The sequence below is a fragment of the Manis pentadactyla genome, chromosome 2, assembly GCF_030020395.1.
Source record: "Manis pentadactyla isolate mManPen7 chromosome 2, mManPen7.hap1, whole genome shotgun sequence".
In the NCBI taxonomy this organism is placed as follows: domain Eukaryota; kingdom Metazoa; phylum Chordata; class Mammalia; order Pholidota; family Manidae; genus Manis; species Manis pentadactyla.
Window position 1 is genome coordinate 102,256,743 of NC_080020.1, and position 18,668 is coordinate 102,275,410.

Below are 18,668 nucleotides of genomic sequence, written 5' to 3' on the forward strand. Positions count from 1 at the left end.
TGACAGTCTCTTCAACAGGTGGTGCTGGCAAAACTGGACAGCTACATGTAGGAGAATGAAACTGGACCATTGTCTAACCCCATATACAAAAGTAAACTCAAAATGGATCAAAGACCTGAATGTAAGTCATGAAACCATTAAACTCTTGGAAGAAAACATAGGCAAAAACCTCTTAGACATAAACATGAGTGACCTCTTCTTGAACATATCTCCCCGGGCAAGGAAAATAACAGCAAAAATGAATCAGTGGGACTATATAAAGCTGAAAAGCTTCTGTACAGCAAAAGACACCATCAAGAGAACAAAAAGGAACCCTACAGTATGGGAGAATATATTTGAAAATGACACATCCGATAAAGGCTTGACGTCCAGAATATATAAAGAGCTCACACACCTCAACAAACAAAAAACAAATAACCCAATTAAAAAATGGGCAGAGGAACTGAACAGACAGTTCTCCAAAAAAGAAATACAGATGGCCAACAGACACATGAAAAGATGCTCCACATCGCTAATTATCAGAGAAATGCAAATTAAAACTACAATGAGATATCACCTCACACCAGTAAGGATGGCTGCCATCCAAAAGACAGAGAACAACAAATGTTGGCGAGGCTGTGGAGAAAGGGGAACCCTCCTACACCGCTGGTGGGAATGTAAGTTAGTTCAACCATTGTGGAAAGCAGTATGGAGGTACATCAAAATGCTCAAAACAGACCTACCATTTGACCCAGGAATTGCACTCCTAGGAATTTACCCTAAGAATGCAGCAATCAAGTATGAGAAAGATCAGTGCACCCCTATGTTTATCACAGCACTATCTACAATAACCAAGAATTGGAAGCAACCTAAATGTCCATCGATAGATGAATGGATAAAGAAGATGTGGTACATATACACAATGGAATACTACTCAGGGATAAGAAAAGGGCAAATCCAACCATTTGCAGCAACAAGGATGGAGCTGGAGGGTATTATGCTCAGTGAAACAAGCCAAGCGGAGAAAGAGAAATACCAAATGATTTCACTTATCTGTGGAATATAAGAACAAAGGAAAAACTGAAGGAACAAAACAGCAGCAGAATCACAGAACTCAAGAATGGACTAACAGGTACCAAAGGGAAAGGGACTGGGGAGGATGGGTGGATAGGGAGGGATAAGGGGGGGGAGAAGTAGGAGGGTATTAAGATTAGCATGCATGAGGGGGTAGGAGAAAAGGGAGGGCTGTACAACACAGAGAAGGCAAGTAGTGATTCTACAACATTTTGCTATGCTGATGGACAGTGACTGTAAAGGGGTTTACAGGGGGGACCTGGTATAGGGGAGAGCCTAGTAAACATAATATTCATCATGTAAGTGTAGATCAGTGATACCAAAAAAAAAAAAAAGGGCAGTTCCTGTGTGGTAACCTCCAATGAGTTCTACACAAGAGTATAAAGAGCATATAAAAGTGTAGGCAAAGCGTCTGTTTGTGTTTATACAGAGGATCAAAGCCTAATTTGGCTACCCTGAAAATGAACTAAGATACGATATGAAAAAGAACTTCCAACATCAGCACTCTCTGGAAGACTCATGCCAGAAGATGATCATCAAAAAACCCCCAACAAAGATCCACGCACTGCTACAGCTGTAGGTGCACTCATCCCACCAGTTCCTGGACTTGCCATGGGAATGAGGAAGGAGATATCTAAGCTGGCCTGTGCATACAGTAAAACAACAAATTTGACTGGATCTATACTGTTGGAACTCAATCAAGAATTAGGAGAAGTGCAAATTGTAGCGCTCCAAAATCTTACAACTACAGACTATTTACTGTTAAAAGAACATAAGGGATGTGAACAGTCCCCAGGAATGGGTTGTTTTAATTTGTCTGATTTCTCTCAGACTGTTCAAGTTCAGTTGGACAATATCCACCATATCATAGATAAGTTTTCACAAATGCCTAAGGTGCCTAACTGGTTTTCTTGGTTTCACTGGAGATGGCTGGTAATTACAGGTATGCTTTGGTTATGTAACTATACTCCTATTATGTTAATGTGTGCGCGCAATTTAAGTAGTAGCTTAAAACCTATACATGCTGAAGTTACTCTACAAGAAGATATGTCAAAGAAATAATCAATCTGCCCATGTTTTCTGCCGCCTGCTACTTCTATAGCTTTTCTTCTTCCTTCCTAATTATAACCCTTAAATAGAATTCGTGCCTCATATCAAATTTACCGAGTATCATAATTCTTCCAAGTGGTAAAGATACCTCAAGACAAATGCTGGGCATAGAAGCTACAGGGCATAAATATGCAAAGAAATAAAAAGCTAACCATTTCAAACAATAAGGCTTCTCTCTCAGTTACCAACTTTACATTTCCCTGTATGGCCCCGGAAGATGACTGGTTAGCCAGAGACAGGTAAGATTCCTCAAGGGAGGAACAACCTAAGACAGGCACAGTCGCAGGGGGGCCATCAGGTGAGAAATTGGGGATCAACAGAGGTGAGGCTTAGAACCTCCCCCCTCATGTTCTGAGAGAAATCTTCTGCATCCGTGGATGTTTTATTGCCCTTGTCTAGGTTGGATTAACACATAGTCTACAGGCACACCCCTGATCATCTACATGTGCTCTCTTACAACACTAAACTATGTTTTCTACCTTTATCTTGTATCTACCTACCACTTCAGCATTTTATTAAAAATAATAATAATAAAGAGAGAAATGTGGTATCCACATATAAATCAAGTATAAAAACCAAATGAGTATTCATATTTGAACTGACTGTTTAGAGTTCATAATGCATGAGCAAAACCGAAAGTTTCTGTGATGACTGCCCTTGTACTGTTCACTATGTAACTTATTCATTATGTAAGAATTTGTTCTACATGTAAGAACTTGTTTGTTATGCCTCAGAAGATTGGAGACTGACGAAAATTAGGCTTGGGGTGGATTAATGATTGTGCATTGAGCATTGACTCCTCTATACAGAATTTTATTGTCGTTAACAACCATTTCATCAATAAATATGAGAGATGCCCTCACAAAAAAAAAAAAAAAAAAAAAAAAAAGGACAGACTTCCAATGGTAAAATAAATAAGTAACCGGGATGTAATGTATAGCATAAGGAATATAGTCAAGATATTGTAACAGCTTGGTAGGGTGATAGCTGGAACCTAGAATTATGTATATAAATGTTCTACCACTGTGTTGTACACTTGAAACTCATGTAATGTTATACTGTGCGTCAACTACCCTTCAATAAAAAATAATTATTTAATAAAAAAAAAAAATAATAATAATAATAAAGAGAGAAATGTGGTATCCATATATAAATCAAGTATAAAAATCAAATGAGTATTCATATTTGAACTGACTGTTTATAGTGCATAATGCATGAGCAAAACCGAAAGTTTCTGTGATGACTCCCCTTGTACTGTTCACCATGTAACTTATTCACTATGTAAGAATTTGTTCTCCATGTAAGAACTTGTTCGTTATGCTTCAGAAGATTGGAGACTGATGAAAATTAGGCTTGGGGTGGATTAATGATTGTGCATTGAGCATTGACTCCCCTATACAGAATTTTATTGTTGTTAACAACCATTTGATCAATAAATATGAGAGATGCCCTCACAAAAAAAAAAAAAGTATACACTTCCAATGGTAAAATAATAAGTAACCGGGATGTAATGAATATAGTCAAGATATTGTAACAGCTTGGTATGGTGATAGCTGGTACCTAGAATTGTCATGTATATAAATGTTGAATCACTATGTTGTACACCTGAAACTAATGTAATGTAATACTGCGTGTCAACTACCCTTCAATAAAAAATAATTATCTACAAAAAAAAAAAACAAAAAAAAAAACATTACTAATATTTTGTTGTCTTTAGGAGCACTGTAATATTAATTTAATCTAGTTTTAAATAAAATCTAAATGATATTGGGGATATTCTCTTATGTTTATGGGACATTTGTGTTTTATGTTTTATAAAATACTTGTTCATGTTCTTTATTTTTCTTACTGATTAGTAGTTCTTTTCATACAAAGTATACAAATTTATACTAATAGAGCAAGAATACAGTAATAAAATCAAGAATTCTGAAAAAAGTTTTCAAAAGAAAATTCCTGAAAGATGGTGCTCTTTTACCTTCAATGCTGAAAATTTGTTCTCCTAATGTCCCAGCCTTTTCTAGTAGAGCTGTTTCATCAGACACATTGAAAAAGTATCTTTCTGTTGGAATACTGGCAATTGCTTTAATTTCTTTGATTAATTTTTTAGTATCAAGGGCATTTCTGTTTAAGTAACCAAGAACCTTGAAAACACAGGAAGAGGAAAAAAAATCTCATTATTTTTATACTCCAATTTCCCTGCTAGCATTTTCTAAGCTATTTCTGAATACAATAGACCCTCTGGAGAAGTAAATCCACATCCCTTTAGTTGACAGCAATGAAATTTAGCAAGAAGCAGACATAAAAAATTTTCTTTTAAATAAAACTATGACCAGCCAATGAGAAGGTGTAGTCTTGGGAAGTGATATAATAAAGAAACATTTACACATCAACTAAAAATAAAAAAACAATTTAAAAAATCCACTTACTGCTATACCAAACCGTAGTATATTGTCATTATTGCATTGATCAATCACGGCTTTCAACATTGAACCATCGTGTGATTCACCATCAGTTACAACCACCATTACTTTGGTAGCACCTGGTCTTCCACCAGCAGCTGTTGCATAAGCGAAATCTCTGTGGCAGATAAAAGTAAAGACTCATGATCAAAATATGAAGTTAATATGTGAACCTCTGGTTAGAAATATAAGTATGAAACTAACTTCTTTAAGCTTAATCTATTGTGACTTAGAATTTCTCCCTGCCAGGTCTGGTGATGTTTTACATTCTATGTGCGGCTTATAAAGAAACATAAAAATAATCTTGCTTCACGTTGAAAGTAATTTCCATGGTTTCTGTGGTGCGTATATGTGTGTTTACATCAGGAATCCTTAGAAGTTTCTTCTGATAAGAAAATTAAAGTCGTAAATAACTAATCAACATAGCAAAAATATTCATTTCTATTGTATATTTTACTCACCGGATCTGTATTAGTTTTTCAATACTAAATGGTTTTTTAAAAAGTAATAGATACACATGGTAAAAGATATTCAGAGTATTTGGCAAGGTATAAAACAAAAATCTGACACCAATCTACCATTCCAAAGGAAGTGACTATTATCACCTTATGTTTCCTTCTAGAAAATCTTTTACCTATGCATGGTCTACTCTTTAAGCTTTTATGCAAATAGGGGCATATCCTGTACAGTTGTTTTTTTATATTGACAGAGATTTTTCTATATCACCACATATAAAGCTCTTCTTTTTCAATGGCGGCATAGTATTTCATCATTTGGTGGAACCATAGTTTATTTAACATTTAGGCCCCATTATTGTACATTTAGGCCATTTTGAGTTTTACAAGTTATGCTGTAAAGAATGTCCACATGTATATATCTTGGCAGACTTTTTCAGATGTATTAGTAGGATAAAGTCTTAGCAGTGAAATTACTTGGACAAAGGATTTATACATTTCAGATTTTGAAAAATAATGCCAAATTTCCCTTTAAAATTTTCACCAATTTATATTACCATCAGTGTACAAGCATGCAAGTTACTTCATCTCCTTTGCTGAACAATGATGACTATTAAACTCTTTTTAATAAGTTCATTTGGTAATTGAGAAATAATATATAATTATTGTTTCAGTGCATTTTTTTCTTTATGAAGGGATGGTGAGCAATTTTTATATGTTCATTAGACATCTGTTTTTTTCTCTCTACAAACTTGATTTTTTCTTTCTTTGCCCATTTTCCTTTGTGGTGTTCATCATTCTCCTGATTAGTAAGATCTCTGATAATAAGCAAAATTATCCTTTGTCATATATATTATAGTTCCTTCAGTTCATTAGACTTTTGAATTTTAGTGGTATTACTTCTGTACAGAAATTTTATATTTTCATAGAGTCAAACCCACTAATTTTTGTGTGTCTTTGACATTTTATAGTAAAAGGACTTCTTATCTCCAGGAACTCTTTAATCTCCCAAGTTTTCTAACAGTCATTTAATAGTATCATTTTTTTAGGTTTAAATTTTTGGTTGAGTTGAAACTTATTTTGATTCAAGGACTAAGGCAGGCATTCAGCTTTATTTTGTTTGTAGATGGCTGGTCAGTTGTCCAACAAATTTTTTCTGTCCATTGGATTCTCTTTCTGTGCAACTCCTTTAGGTTAACCACCCCTTCTTTAGATTAACTACCACATATATGATGAGACACCTCAAAGTCTATATCTGTTTCCATTCATCCCTCTCATCTTCAAATTTATGTACTCAATGCTTGCTCAATATTTTTATCTGATGGTACAAAAGGCACTTTAAAAAAAGTTCACAACTGAGAGTATCATTTTACTTCCTAAACTTCACCATATTCTATGTAACAGAGTACAGAAATACAGAAAATATTTCTCAGTCAAATTTGAATTTCAGTGCTTACATTAAATACTTTTTGCGTGAATTGTGTTCTTTGTGACATGCAGTAGAGCTCATGTATAATTACAAGGTTGCTGAGGGTATAGAAACTGTGCCTTATTTCATTTTGATTTCCTGCAGGTCTCAGAGCAATAAATTGTAACTGTAGGTACTCAAAAAAATAAGATGAGAGGAAAATGCAATATTTACTGAAAGGGCTCAGAATTTTATTTGATGTAAAGAAACATACCAAAAAAATAAAGAGAAAGAGAAAAAAAGAAAAGCAGTTATATTCTAGAAGATATGAATAAGAAAATTAGATGACTCTCTTAACAATGGAAAGACTCACTTGGGAAACAATGGTAAGACAAAGTTTTGAAAAGATGATGAAAGCCATACAAGTTCCATCTTAAGAGACGGTGGCTACTCTCTTTGAGAAGAAAGGTTGCCAGGTCCCCAGCCTCCTTCCAGGGTAAAATGCCACAGCCGTATTCCCTGTGGAACACACAGGCCCTCTGCAGTTCTTCACTCCCAGTAGGCTGTTTCCTATGTCACTTAACTCTTAAGTCTAGTTTACTAGATCAGGAAGGGCACTTCCCCTAATGGCAACTCACCTACTGACTAGCCAGCAAGCAGCCCATGAGATGGTGTGGCCCAAAAGACAACTTATTAGGCTGGTAAAGATTAACCAAACCAGTCATATCTTGTCTTATAGGGAATCTGCTTTTGGGACCTAATGGGAGAGTCACCAGTTGACAGAAGTAGCAACTAGAATATATACCCCCCAAAAAGAAGGGGCAGATATGATAGGAAGTTGAGAAATAGAAATGACAGGATGTGGTGACTAACCAGATGTGTGATCCAAGGACGAGAAGAAAGAACAAAGAAAACAATCAAGTTCTTACTCTGTGTGACTGGAGAAAAGGCAGTAGCATGACTCTAAATGGCAAAGTCATGAGAACAGGCCGGGAGGAGAATAAAGCCAGTTCAGGGTGTATTGAATTTGGTAAGTGAGCCAATACTCCAAGTAAAGATACAGCATCAGAGGGGCGGAAGATGGCGGCGTGAGTAGAGCAGCGGAAATCTCCTCCCAAAACAACATATATCTATGAAAATATAACAAAGACAACCCTTCCTAGAATAAAGACCAGAGGACACAGGACAATATCCAGACCACATCCGCACCTGAGAGAACCCAGCGCCTCGCGAAGGGGGTAAGATACAAGCACCGGCCCCGCGGGAGCCGAGCGCCCCTCCCCCCAGCTCCTGGCGGGAGAAGAGCAGGCAGAGCGGGAGGGAGACGGAGCCCAGGGCTGCCGAACACCCAGCCCCAGCCATCCGGGCCAGAGTGCAGGGTCCTCGATACTGGGAAAACAGGGCAGCAAGAACAGTGAGCAGGCACTGGAGGCTGGGCGACAGAGGATATAAGAAAAGCGTGCGACCATTTTTTTTTTTTTTTTGCTTTTTTGCTGCTTTGTTTTGGCGAGCGCTTTTTGGAAGTCTTAAAGGGACAGGGACCCCAATACTAGGGAAACAGGGCAGAAAGACCGGTGAGCAGAGGCCTGAGGCTGGCACCGGAGAATAAAGAAAAACGAACGACCACCTTTTTTTTTTAATTAAAAAATTTTTTTTTTTTTAATTAAAAACATTTTTTTTCTTGTTTTCTTTTGTGGTCGTTGTTTTGTTTTGGCGGGTGCTTTTTGGAAGTCTTAAAGGGGCAGGGCGGGTCACTTAATCCAGAGGTAGGGAATCCGGGATCTCTGGGCACCCTAACCCCTGGGCTGCAGGGAGCAGGGAGGCCCCTTACGGAGATAAATAGCCTCCCAGCAGCTCCTGCTCCAACGTGACTCCACCATTTTGGAGTAGCTGCCAGAGCCAGGCCACGCCCACAGCAACAGTGGAGATTAACTCCATAGCAGCCAGGCAGGAAGCAGAAACCCTATCTGCGCGCAGCTGCGCAGCACAAGCCACTAGAGGCCGCTGTTCTCCCAGGAGAGGAGGGCCACAAACCAACAAGAAAGGAAGTCCTTCCAGCCGTCACTCGTCCCAGTTCTGCAGACTATTCCTATCACCATGAAAAGGCAAAGCTACAGGCAGACAAAGATCACAGAGACAACACCAGAGAAGGAGACAGACCTAACCAGTCTTCCTGACAAAGAATTCAAAATAAGAATCATAAACATGCTGACAGAGATGCAGAGAAATACGCAAGAAAAATGGGATGAAGTCCGGAAAGAGATCACAGATGCCAGAAAGGAGATCGCAGAAATGAAACAAACTCTGGAAGGGTTTATAAGCAGAATGGATAGAATGCAAGAGGCCATTGATGGAATTGAAATCAGAGAACAGGAACGCATAGAAGCTGACATAGAGAGAGACAAAAGGATCTCCAGAAATGAAACAATATTAAGAGAACTGTGTGACCAATCCAAAAGGAACAATATCCGTATTATAGGGGTCCCAGAAGAAGAAGAGAGAGGCAAAGAGATGGAAAGTATCTTAGAAGAAATAATTGCTGAAAACTTCCCCACACTGGGGGAGGAAGTAATCAAACAGACCACGGAAATACACAGAACCCCCAACAGAAAGGATCCAAGAAGGGCAACACCAAGACACATAATAATTAAAATGGCAAAGATCAAGGACAAGGAAAGAGTGTTAAAGGCAGCTAGAGAGAAAAAGGTCACCTATAAAGGGAAACCCATCAGGCTAACGTCAGATTTCTCAACAGAAACCCTACAGGCCAGAAGAAAATGGCATGATATATTTAATACAATGAAACAGAAGGGCCTTGAACCAAGGATACTGTATCCAGCACGACTATCATTCAAATATGACGGTGGGATTAAACAATTCCCAGACAAACAAAAGCTGAGGGAATTTGCTTTCCACAAACCACCTCTACAGAACATCTTACATGGACTGCTCTAGATGGGAGCACTCCTAGAAGGAGCACAGCACAAAACACCCAACATATGAAGAATCGAGGAGGAGGAACAAGAAGGGAGAGAAGAAAAGAATCTCCAGACAGTGTATATAACAGCTCAATAAGCGAGCTAAGTTAGGCAGTAAGATACTAAAGAGGCTAACCTTGAACCTTTGGTAACCACGAATTTAAAGCCTGCAATGGCAATAAGTACATATCTTTCAATAGTCACCCTAAATGTTAATGGGTTGAATGCACCAATCAAAAGACACAGAGTAACAGAATGGATAAAAAAGCAAGACCCATCTATATGCTGCTTACAAGAAACTCACCTCAAACCCAAAGACATGTACAGACTATAAGTCAAGGGATGGAAAAACATATTTCAAGCAAACAACAGCGAGAAGAAAGCAGGGGTTGCAGTACTAATACCAGACAAAATAGACTTCAAAACAAAGAAAGTAACAAGAGATAAAGAAGGACACTACATAATGATAAAGGGCTCAGTCAAACAAGAGGATATAACCATTCTAAATATATATGCACCCAACACAGGAGCACCAGCATATGTGAAACAAATACTAACAGAACTAAAGGGGGATATAGACTGCAATGCATTCATTCTAGGAGACTTCAACACACCACTCACCCCAAAGGATAGATCCACTGGGCAGAAAATAAGTAAGGACACGGAAGCACTGAACAACACAGTAGAGCAGATGGACCTAATAGACATCTATAGAACTCTACATCCAAAAGCAGCGGGATATACATTCTTCTCAAGTGCACATGGAACATTCTCCAGAATAGACCACATACTAGGCCACAAAAAGAGCCTCAGAAAATTCCAAAAGATTGAAATCCTACCAACCAACTTTTCAGACCACAAAGGCATAAAACTAGAAATAAACTGTACAAAGAAAGCAAAGAGGCTCACAAACACATGGAGGCTAAACAACACGCTCCTAAATAATCAATGGATCAATGACCAAATCAAAATGGAGATCCAGCAATATATGGAAACAAATGACAACAACAACACTAAGCCCCAACTTATGTGGGACACAGCAAAAGCAGTCTTAAGAGGAAAGTATATAGCAATCCAAGCATATTTAAAAAAGGAAGAGCAATCCCAAATGAATGGTCTAATGTCACAATTATCGAAATTGGAAAAAGAAGAACAGATGAGGCCTAAGGTCAGCAGAAGGAGGGACATAATAAAGATCAGAGAAGAAATAAATAAAATTGAGAAGAATAAAACAATAGCAAAAATCAATGAAACCAAGAGCTGGTTCTTCGAGAAAATAAACAAAATAGATAAGCCTCTAGCCAGACTTATTAAGAAGAAAAGAGAGTCAACACAAATCAACAGTATCAGAAACGAGAAAGGAAAAATCACGACGGACCCCACGGAAATGCAAAGAATTATTGGAGAATACTATGAAAACCTATATGCTAACAAGCTGGGAAACCTAGGAGAAATGGACAACTTCCTAGAAAAATATAACCTTCCAAGATTGACCCAGGAAGAAACAGAAAATCTAAACAGACCAATTACCAGCAACGAAATTGAAGAGGTAATCAAAAAACTACCAAAGAACAAAACCCCCGGGCCAGATGGATTTACCTCGGAATTTTATCAGACATACAGGGAAGACAGAATACCCATTCTCTTTAAAGTTTTCCAAAAAATAGAGGAGGAGGGGATACTCCCAAACTCATTCTATGAAGCTAACATCACCCTAATACCAAAACCAGGCAAAGACACCACCAAAAAAGAAAACTACAGACCAATATCCCTGATGAACGTAGATGCAAAAATACTCAACAAAATATTAGCAAACCGAATTCAAAAATACATCAAAAGGATCATACACTATGACCAAGTGGGATTCATTCCAGGGATGCAAGGATGGTACAACATTCGAAAGTCCATCAACATCATCCACCACATCAGCAAAAAGAAAGACAAAAACCACATGATCATCTCCATAGATGCTGAAAAAGCATTTGACAAAGTTCAACATCCATTCATGTTAAAAACTCTCAGCAAAATGGGAATAGAGGGCAAGTACCTCAACATAATAAAGGCCATCTATGATAAACCCACAGCCAACATTATATTGAACAGCGAGAAGCTGAAAGCATTTCCTCTGAGATCGGGAACTAGACAGGGATGCCCACTCTCTCCACTGTTATTTAACATAGTACTGGAGGTCCTAGCCACGGCAATCAGACAAAATAAAGAAATACAAGGAATCCAGATTGGTAAACAAGAAGTTAAACTGTCACTATTTGCAGATGACATGATACTGTACATAAAAAACCCTAAAGACTCCACCCCAAAACTACTAGAACTGATATCGGAATACAGCAAAGTTGCAGGATACAAAATCAACACACAGAAATCTGTGGCTTTCCTATATACTAACAATGAACCAACAGAAAGAGAAATCAGGAAAACAACTCCATTCACAATTGCATCAAAAAAAATAAAATACCTAGGAATAAACCTAACCAAAGAAGTGAAAGACTTATACTCTGAAAACTACAAGTCACTCTTAAGAGAAATTAAAGGGGACACTAACAGATGGAAACTCATCCCATGCTCGTGGCTAGGAAGAATTAATATCGTTAAAATGGCCATCCTGCCCAAAGCAATATACAGATTTGATGCAATCCCTATGAAACTACCAGCAACATTCTTCAATGAACTGGAACAAATAATTCAAAAATTCATATGGAAACACCAAAGACCCCGAATAGCCAAAGCAATCCTGAGAAAGAAGAATAAAGTAGGGGGGATCTCACTCCCCAACTTCAAGCTCTACTATAAAGCCATAGTAATCAAGACAATTTGGTACTGGCACAAGAGCAGAGCCACAGACCAATGGAACAGACTAGAGAATCCAGACATTAACCCAGACATATATGGTCAATTAATATTTGATAAAGGAGCCATGGACATACAATGGCGAAATGACAGTCTCTTCAACAGGTGGTGCTGGCAAAACTGGACAGCTACATGTAGGAGAATGAAACTGGACCATTGTCTAACCCCATATACAAAAGTAAACTCAAAATGGATCGAAGACCTGAATGTAAGCCATGAAACCATTAAACTCTTGGAAGAAAACATAGGCACAAACCTCTTAGACATAAACATGAGTGACCTCTTCTTGAACATATCTCCCCAGGGAAGGAAAACAACAGCAAAAATGAGTAAGTGGGACTATATTAAGCTGAAAAGCTTCTGTACAGCAAAAGACACCATCAATAGAACAAGAAGGATCCCTACAGTATGGGAGAATATATTTGAAAATGACACATCCGATAAAGGCTTGACGTCCAAAATATATAAGGAGCTCACACGCCTCAACAAACAAAAAACAAATAACCCAATTAAAAAATGGGCAGAGGAACTGAACAGACAGTTCTCCAAAAAAGAAATACAGATGGCCAACAGACACATGAAAAGATGCTCCACATCGCTAATTATCAGAGAAATGCAAATTAAAACTACAATGAGGTATCACCTCACACCAGTAAGGATGGCTGCCATCCAAAAGACAAACAACAACAAATGTTGGCGAGGCTGTGGAGAAAGGGGAACCCTCCTACACTGCTGGTGGGAATGTAAGTTAGTTCAACCATTGTGGAAAGCAGTATGGAGGTATATCAAAATGCTCAAAACAGACTTACCATTTGACCCAGGAATTCCACTCCTAGGAATTTACCCTAAGAACGCAGCAATCAAGTTTGAGAAAGACAGATGCATCCCTATGTTTATTGCAGCACTATTTACAATAGCCAAGAATTGGAAGCAACCTAAATGTCCATCGATAGATGAATGGATAAAGAAGATGTGGTACATATACACAATGGAATACTACTCAGCTATAAGAAAAGGGCAAATCCAATCATTTGCAGCAACATGGATGGAGCTGGAGGGTATTATGCTCAATGAAACAAGCCAAGCGGAGAAAGAGAAATACCAAATGATTTCACTTATCTGTGGAATATAAGAACAAAGGAAAAACTGAAGGAACAAAACAGCAGCAGAATCACAGAACTCAAGAATGGACTAACAGGTACCAAAGGGAAAGGGACTGGGGAGGATGGGTGGGTAGGGAGGGATAAGGGGGGGAGAAGTAGGGGGGTATTAAGATTAACATGCATGGGGGGGTAGGAGAAAAGGGAGGGCTGTACAACACAGAGAAGGCAAGTAGTGATTCTACAACATTTTGCTATGCTGATGGACAGTGACTGTAAAGGGGTTTACAGGGGGGACCTGGTATAGGGGAGAGCCTAGTAAACATAATATTCATCATGTAAGTGTAGATCAGTGATACCAAAAAAAAAAAAAAGGGCAGTTCCTGTGTGGTAACCTCCAACGAGTTCTACACAAGAGTATAAAGAGCATATAAAAGTGTAGGCAAAGCGTCTGTTTGTGTTTATACAGAGGATCAAAGCCTAATTGGGCAACCCCGAAAATGAACTAAGATACGATATGAAAAAGAACTTCCAACATCAGCACTCTCTGGAAGACTCATGCCAGAAGATGATCATCAAAAAACCCCCAACAAAGATCCACGCACTGCTACAGCTGTAGGTGCACTCATCCCACCAGTTCCTGGACTTGCCATGGGAATGAGGAAGGAGATATCTAAGCTGGCCTGTGCATACAGCAAAACAACAAATTTGACTGGATCTATACTGTTGGAACTCAATCAAGAATTAGGAGAAGTGCAAATTGTAGCGCTCCAAAATCTTACAACTACAGACTATTTACTGTTAAAAGAACATATGGCATGTGAACAGTCCCCAGGAATGGGTTGTTTTAATTTGTCTGATTTCTCTCAGACTGTTCAAGTTCAGTTGGACAATATCCACCATATCATAGATAAGTTTTCACAAATGCCTAAGGTGCCTAACTGGTTTTCTTGGTTTCACTGCAGATGGCTGGTAATTACAGATATGCTTTGGTTATGTAACTATACTCCTATTATGTTAATGTGTGTGCGCAATTTAAGTAGTAGCTTAAAACCTATATATGCTGAAGTTACTCTACAAGAAGATTTGTCAAAGAAATAATCAATCTTCCCATGTTTTCTTCCGCCTGCTACTTCTATAGCTTTTCTTCTTCCTTCCTAATTACAACCCTTAAATAGAATTCGTGCCTCATATCAAATTTACCGAGTATCATAATTCTTCCAAGTGGTAAAGATACCTCAAGACAAATGCTGGGCATAGAAGCCACAGGGCATAAATATGCAAAGAAGTAAAAAGCTAACTTTTTCAAACAATAAGGCTTCTCTCTCACTTACCAACTTCACATTTCCCTGTATGGCCCCGGAAGATGACTGGTTAGCCAGAGACGGGTAAGATTCCTCAAGGGAGGAACAACCTAAGACAGGCACAGTCGCAGGGGGGCCATCAGGTGAGAAATTGGGGATCAACAGAGGTGAGGCTTAGAACCTCACCCCCCCGTTCTGAGAGAAATCTTCTGCATACGTGGATGTTTTATTGCCCTGGTCTAGCTTGGATTAACACATAGTCTACAGGCACACACCTGATCATCTACATGTGCTCTCTTACAACACTAAACTATGTTTTCTACCTTTATCTTGTATCTACCTACCACTTCAGCATTTTATTAAAAATAATAATAATAAAGAGAGAAATGTGGTATCCACATATAAATCAAGTATAAAAACCAAATGAGTATTCATATTTGAACTGACTGTTTATAGTTCATAATGCATGAGCAAAACCGAAAGTTTCTGTGATGACTGCCCTTGTACTGTTCACAATGTAACTTATTCATTATGTAAGAATTTGTTCTACATGTAAAAACTTGTTTGTTATGCCTCAGAAGATTGGAGACTGACAAAAATTAGGCTTGGGGTGGAATAATGATTCTGCATTGAGCATTGACTCCCCTATACAGAATTTTATTGTCGTTAACAACGATTTGATCAATAAATATGAGAGATGCCCTCACAAAAAAAAAAAAAAAGGACAGACTTCCAATGGTAAAATAAATTAGTAACCGGGATGTAATGTATAGCATAAGGAATATAGTCAAGATATTGTAACAGCCTTGTAGAGTGATAGCTGGAACCTAGAATTATGTATATAAATGTTCTACCACTGTGTTGTACACTTGAAACTCATGTAATGTAATACTGTGTGTCAACTACCCTTCAATAAAAAATAATTATTTAAAAAAAAAAAAAAAAAAAAAAAAGATACAGCATCAGCCATACCCGTGTGAACTTTGGGAGGGCTCAGGGTCGACAACACAGCCATGGGGTGACCCACCCGAGGCTGATGCTGATGCCATGAGAGTGGATACAATGCCTGAGAGCAAATGGCTATTAAAAAAAGGGCTCTGTTTAGTGAAGAAAAAAATGCAAAAAGGAGTCAGTGAAGAGGCAAAGTTGTTGACAAAGAGTTGGCAGGGATTCCAGAAGTTTGTGATGTCATGGGAACTGGGGCAGGAATAGCAGTGCACGCTCATCATTATCAAATGTTCAGGGAAGTTACAGAAGATGGGGCTTGAGGCAGACCAGGGGGTTGCTGAGTGATTAAGTGGGCCACATTTATCTGGTGGCAGAGCCACATTTCAAGGATGTGGAAAGACCAGGCATAGACACTGCTTTCCTGGAATTACAGTAGTGGAAGGAAGGCATGCACAAGATGAAAGAGGAAGCAGGTTTAAAGGAAGGTGAGCTTATTGTTCTCATTTATTTTATAACAATAGGAGAGTGTTCAGCATTTTTGTAAAGATAGTATGACTAAAAAGAGAGTGAAGATGAAAGTCAGCAATGCTGAGAAAAATAGAAAAACTGAGCTAAGGATTAGGAAAGTGCTGTGTGGTTGTAAAATTCACAGGCCTCAGATTGTGAAAACCATAATAAACCCATTCAGTTCAGACCCTTCAGTCATTAGCATTTAAGATTCTCTAGCCCTGATCAATTTACATGAAGAGCTCCATTAGCTTAACTTGTCTGTGGCCTTGACCAATATTAACAATTGCAGACTGCTTGAATTCCTATTTACCCTAATGTCTTCATTTACTTCATAAAAAATTTAAAAAGTCAAGTCATATTTTTATAGAAGCCTCAGAAATCGAAGATTTTTAAATTTAATTCCTCACTGCCTTCTCAAAGTGTTCCAGTTACAGAATGTTGGAACTTTTCTTCATTATTTCTGATTTAAGTGTGTTATCAGGTACATTATTTTTCTTTGCCTTTTCTTTCCTTTCTTCTTACTTAGAAGCACTTGTATTCTACCAAAATATTGGCTTAGTAGCATCATAACTTACCTTGCATACTGAATTGCTTTGAATGTGTTTGTGAGATCGCCACCATACTGGAATGTCTTAGATGTTGCTTCAATCATTTCAGCTTTGGTTTTAAAAGTATTCAGGTTAAACACAACTCGTGGATTATTGCCATATTGAATTAACCCCACCTTTAAGAGAGCATAAGTTTAGTAAGGGGCTGTCATTAAGTTCAATTTCAATGTAACCATTATAACCAAAATCAACAGCTCACTTGGACTGGGCTGGTAGCTTAAGGGAATCATTTCTAACTTTGTTCTTAAGAATACTGATTTCTTTCCAATGGAATGACTTCTTCGTCAGAGGCTCTGTCAGTGCACAGAAACAGTATTGTGGATAGGCAAGATGGTGTGCCATCATGCATAATTAGGTTCTCAGGAGTAATAGTTATAGATTTTTAAGTATAATCTAATAAGTACAGAGTAGCTAGTAATATAGATTTTAAGCATGACTATATAATATTTTAATATGGATAAATACTAGAATAAATTAGTAACAGGAAGATTAAATTTATATAAATAAGTTTTCTAATTAACAATGGACATAACCATATAAATGATTATAACCAGTCATAGATGGAAGATAATATCTCATTATTTGAGGATAATTATAAAATAAAGAACTGGAGTTGAATACAAGAAAAATTACTGTTCTCATCAACACAGTCAATCTGGATGTATTTTTTGTGCTGGATTTCCTTTAATCACAGACTTCAGCATCTCTGGAGGAAAGCTGCTATGTATGTATGTGGGCAGGAAGTTTCTGGCTTTCAGAGAAAATGCCAGTATGGAGAGTCTTATTTGAGAGCCCTGAGAGACAGAACAACTTCTGAAACAAGATATTTGGGCACAGCTCCTAATCCTCTAGCTTAGCCAGTCCAAATACTTCTGCTAACATCCTTACTCTAGGCGCTGACATCATTCTCTACGCCTAGGAGTAGGGGCCTCCAGAACAGGAAGTGGCAATGAGAGATCAGCGGCCCAAGGCTCTCTGAAGTAGAGGTAGTCTATAAGGAAGGTGGAAGGACCAAAGGCTGGATTTCTGAATTCAATCAGCTACTTTTGCTAGGATGGCAGTTAACTAGGCACTGGGAAGATAGTAAAAAATATGGTATTCCTGGACCTCTCTTTTAGGATAGGATGTAAGACTTGAGAAAGGGGAAAGGATCAAAAATAATTGTAGGGATTTCAAAGTCTAATCTGAGAGGAAGATGGTAGTGACTCCCATGACGGAGCCCCAGAACTTCTAGGGGAGAAAGGGGAAGGCTGGATAGAAGATGTAAAGAAATGTGGTGTGTCAGAACTTACAGTTAGGCAAAATTTAGATCGTAAGAAAAGAGACTAAGTAAAACCACCTCTAGAGATGAAGAAGATGCATTGGGACAGGAAGACAAGAAGAGGAAGGCCATGGATTCCATACAAGAGACTATTAAATACAATAAGTCAAGTTATGAAGGCCATCCATTTAGAGATGAAAAAAATAAGCAGATCCCCTGGAAAACTTCTCTTAAAATGGGCCTTAACAGTGATGCTCTGTGGAAACCAGGATTATACAAAGTCTTATTTAACAGAATTTTCTGGTAAAAGCCCACAGTGAAACATGCAAAGGATGTTTAGCAAGTCCAAATACTTCTGCTAACATCCTTACTCTAGGGGCTGACATCATTCTCTGCAGACCTTAATGTCCTCTTGGTATTGAAAAGCAATGTCAATGGGGAGAACATTTTATAATCTTCTTATAAAAAAAAAGAAAGCAGGAAAGCAAATTTCACTACAGATAACTGCAGAGCACTCAAAGGACAATGTCCCAACTGTTACTAGATGTTGGACTCTGGAGCATCAGACACAGCCCAAGAACGTACGCTAGTAAATCTGTGAACTGGTCC

At 38.2% G+C, this 18,668-nt stretch overlaps 1 protein-coding gene across 1 annotated transcript in view; it reads right to left on the reverse strand.

Moving 5' to 3' along the window:
- Positions 1-18,668, reverse strand: part of ITGA2 (integrin subunit alpha 2) — a 144,415-nt gene that overhangs the window by 80,184 nt on the left and 45,563 nt on the right. Inside the window, exons 7-9 of the mRNA XM_036900382.2 lie at positions 16,766-16,914; positions 4,590-4,740; positions 4,139-4,304 (exon numbers count right to left, since the gene is read on the reverse strand). Of these exons, the coding sequence (XP_036756277.2) occupies positions 4,139-4,304; positions 4,590-4,740; positions 16,766-16,914 (466 nt within the window). The remainder of the gene's footprint in view (positions 1-4,138; positions 4,305-4,589; positions 4,741-16,765; positions 16,915-18,668) is intronic.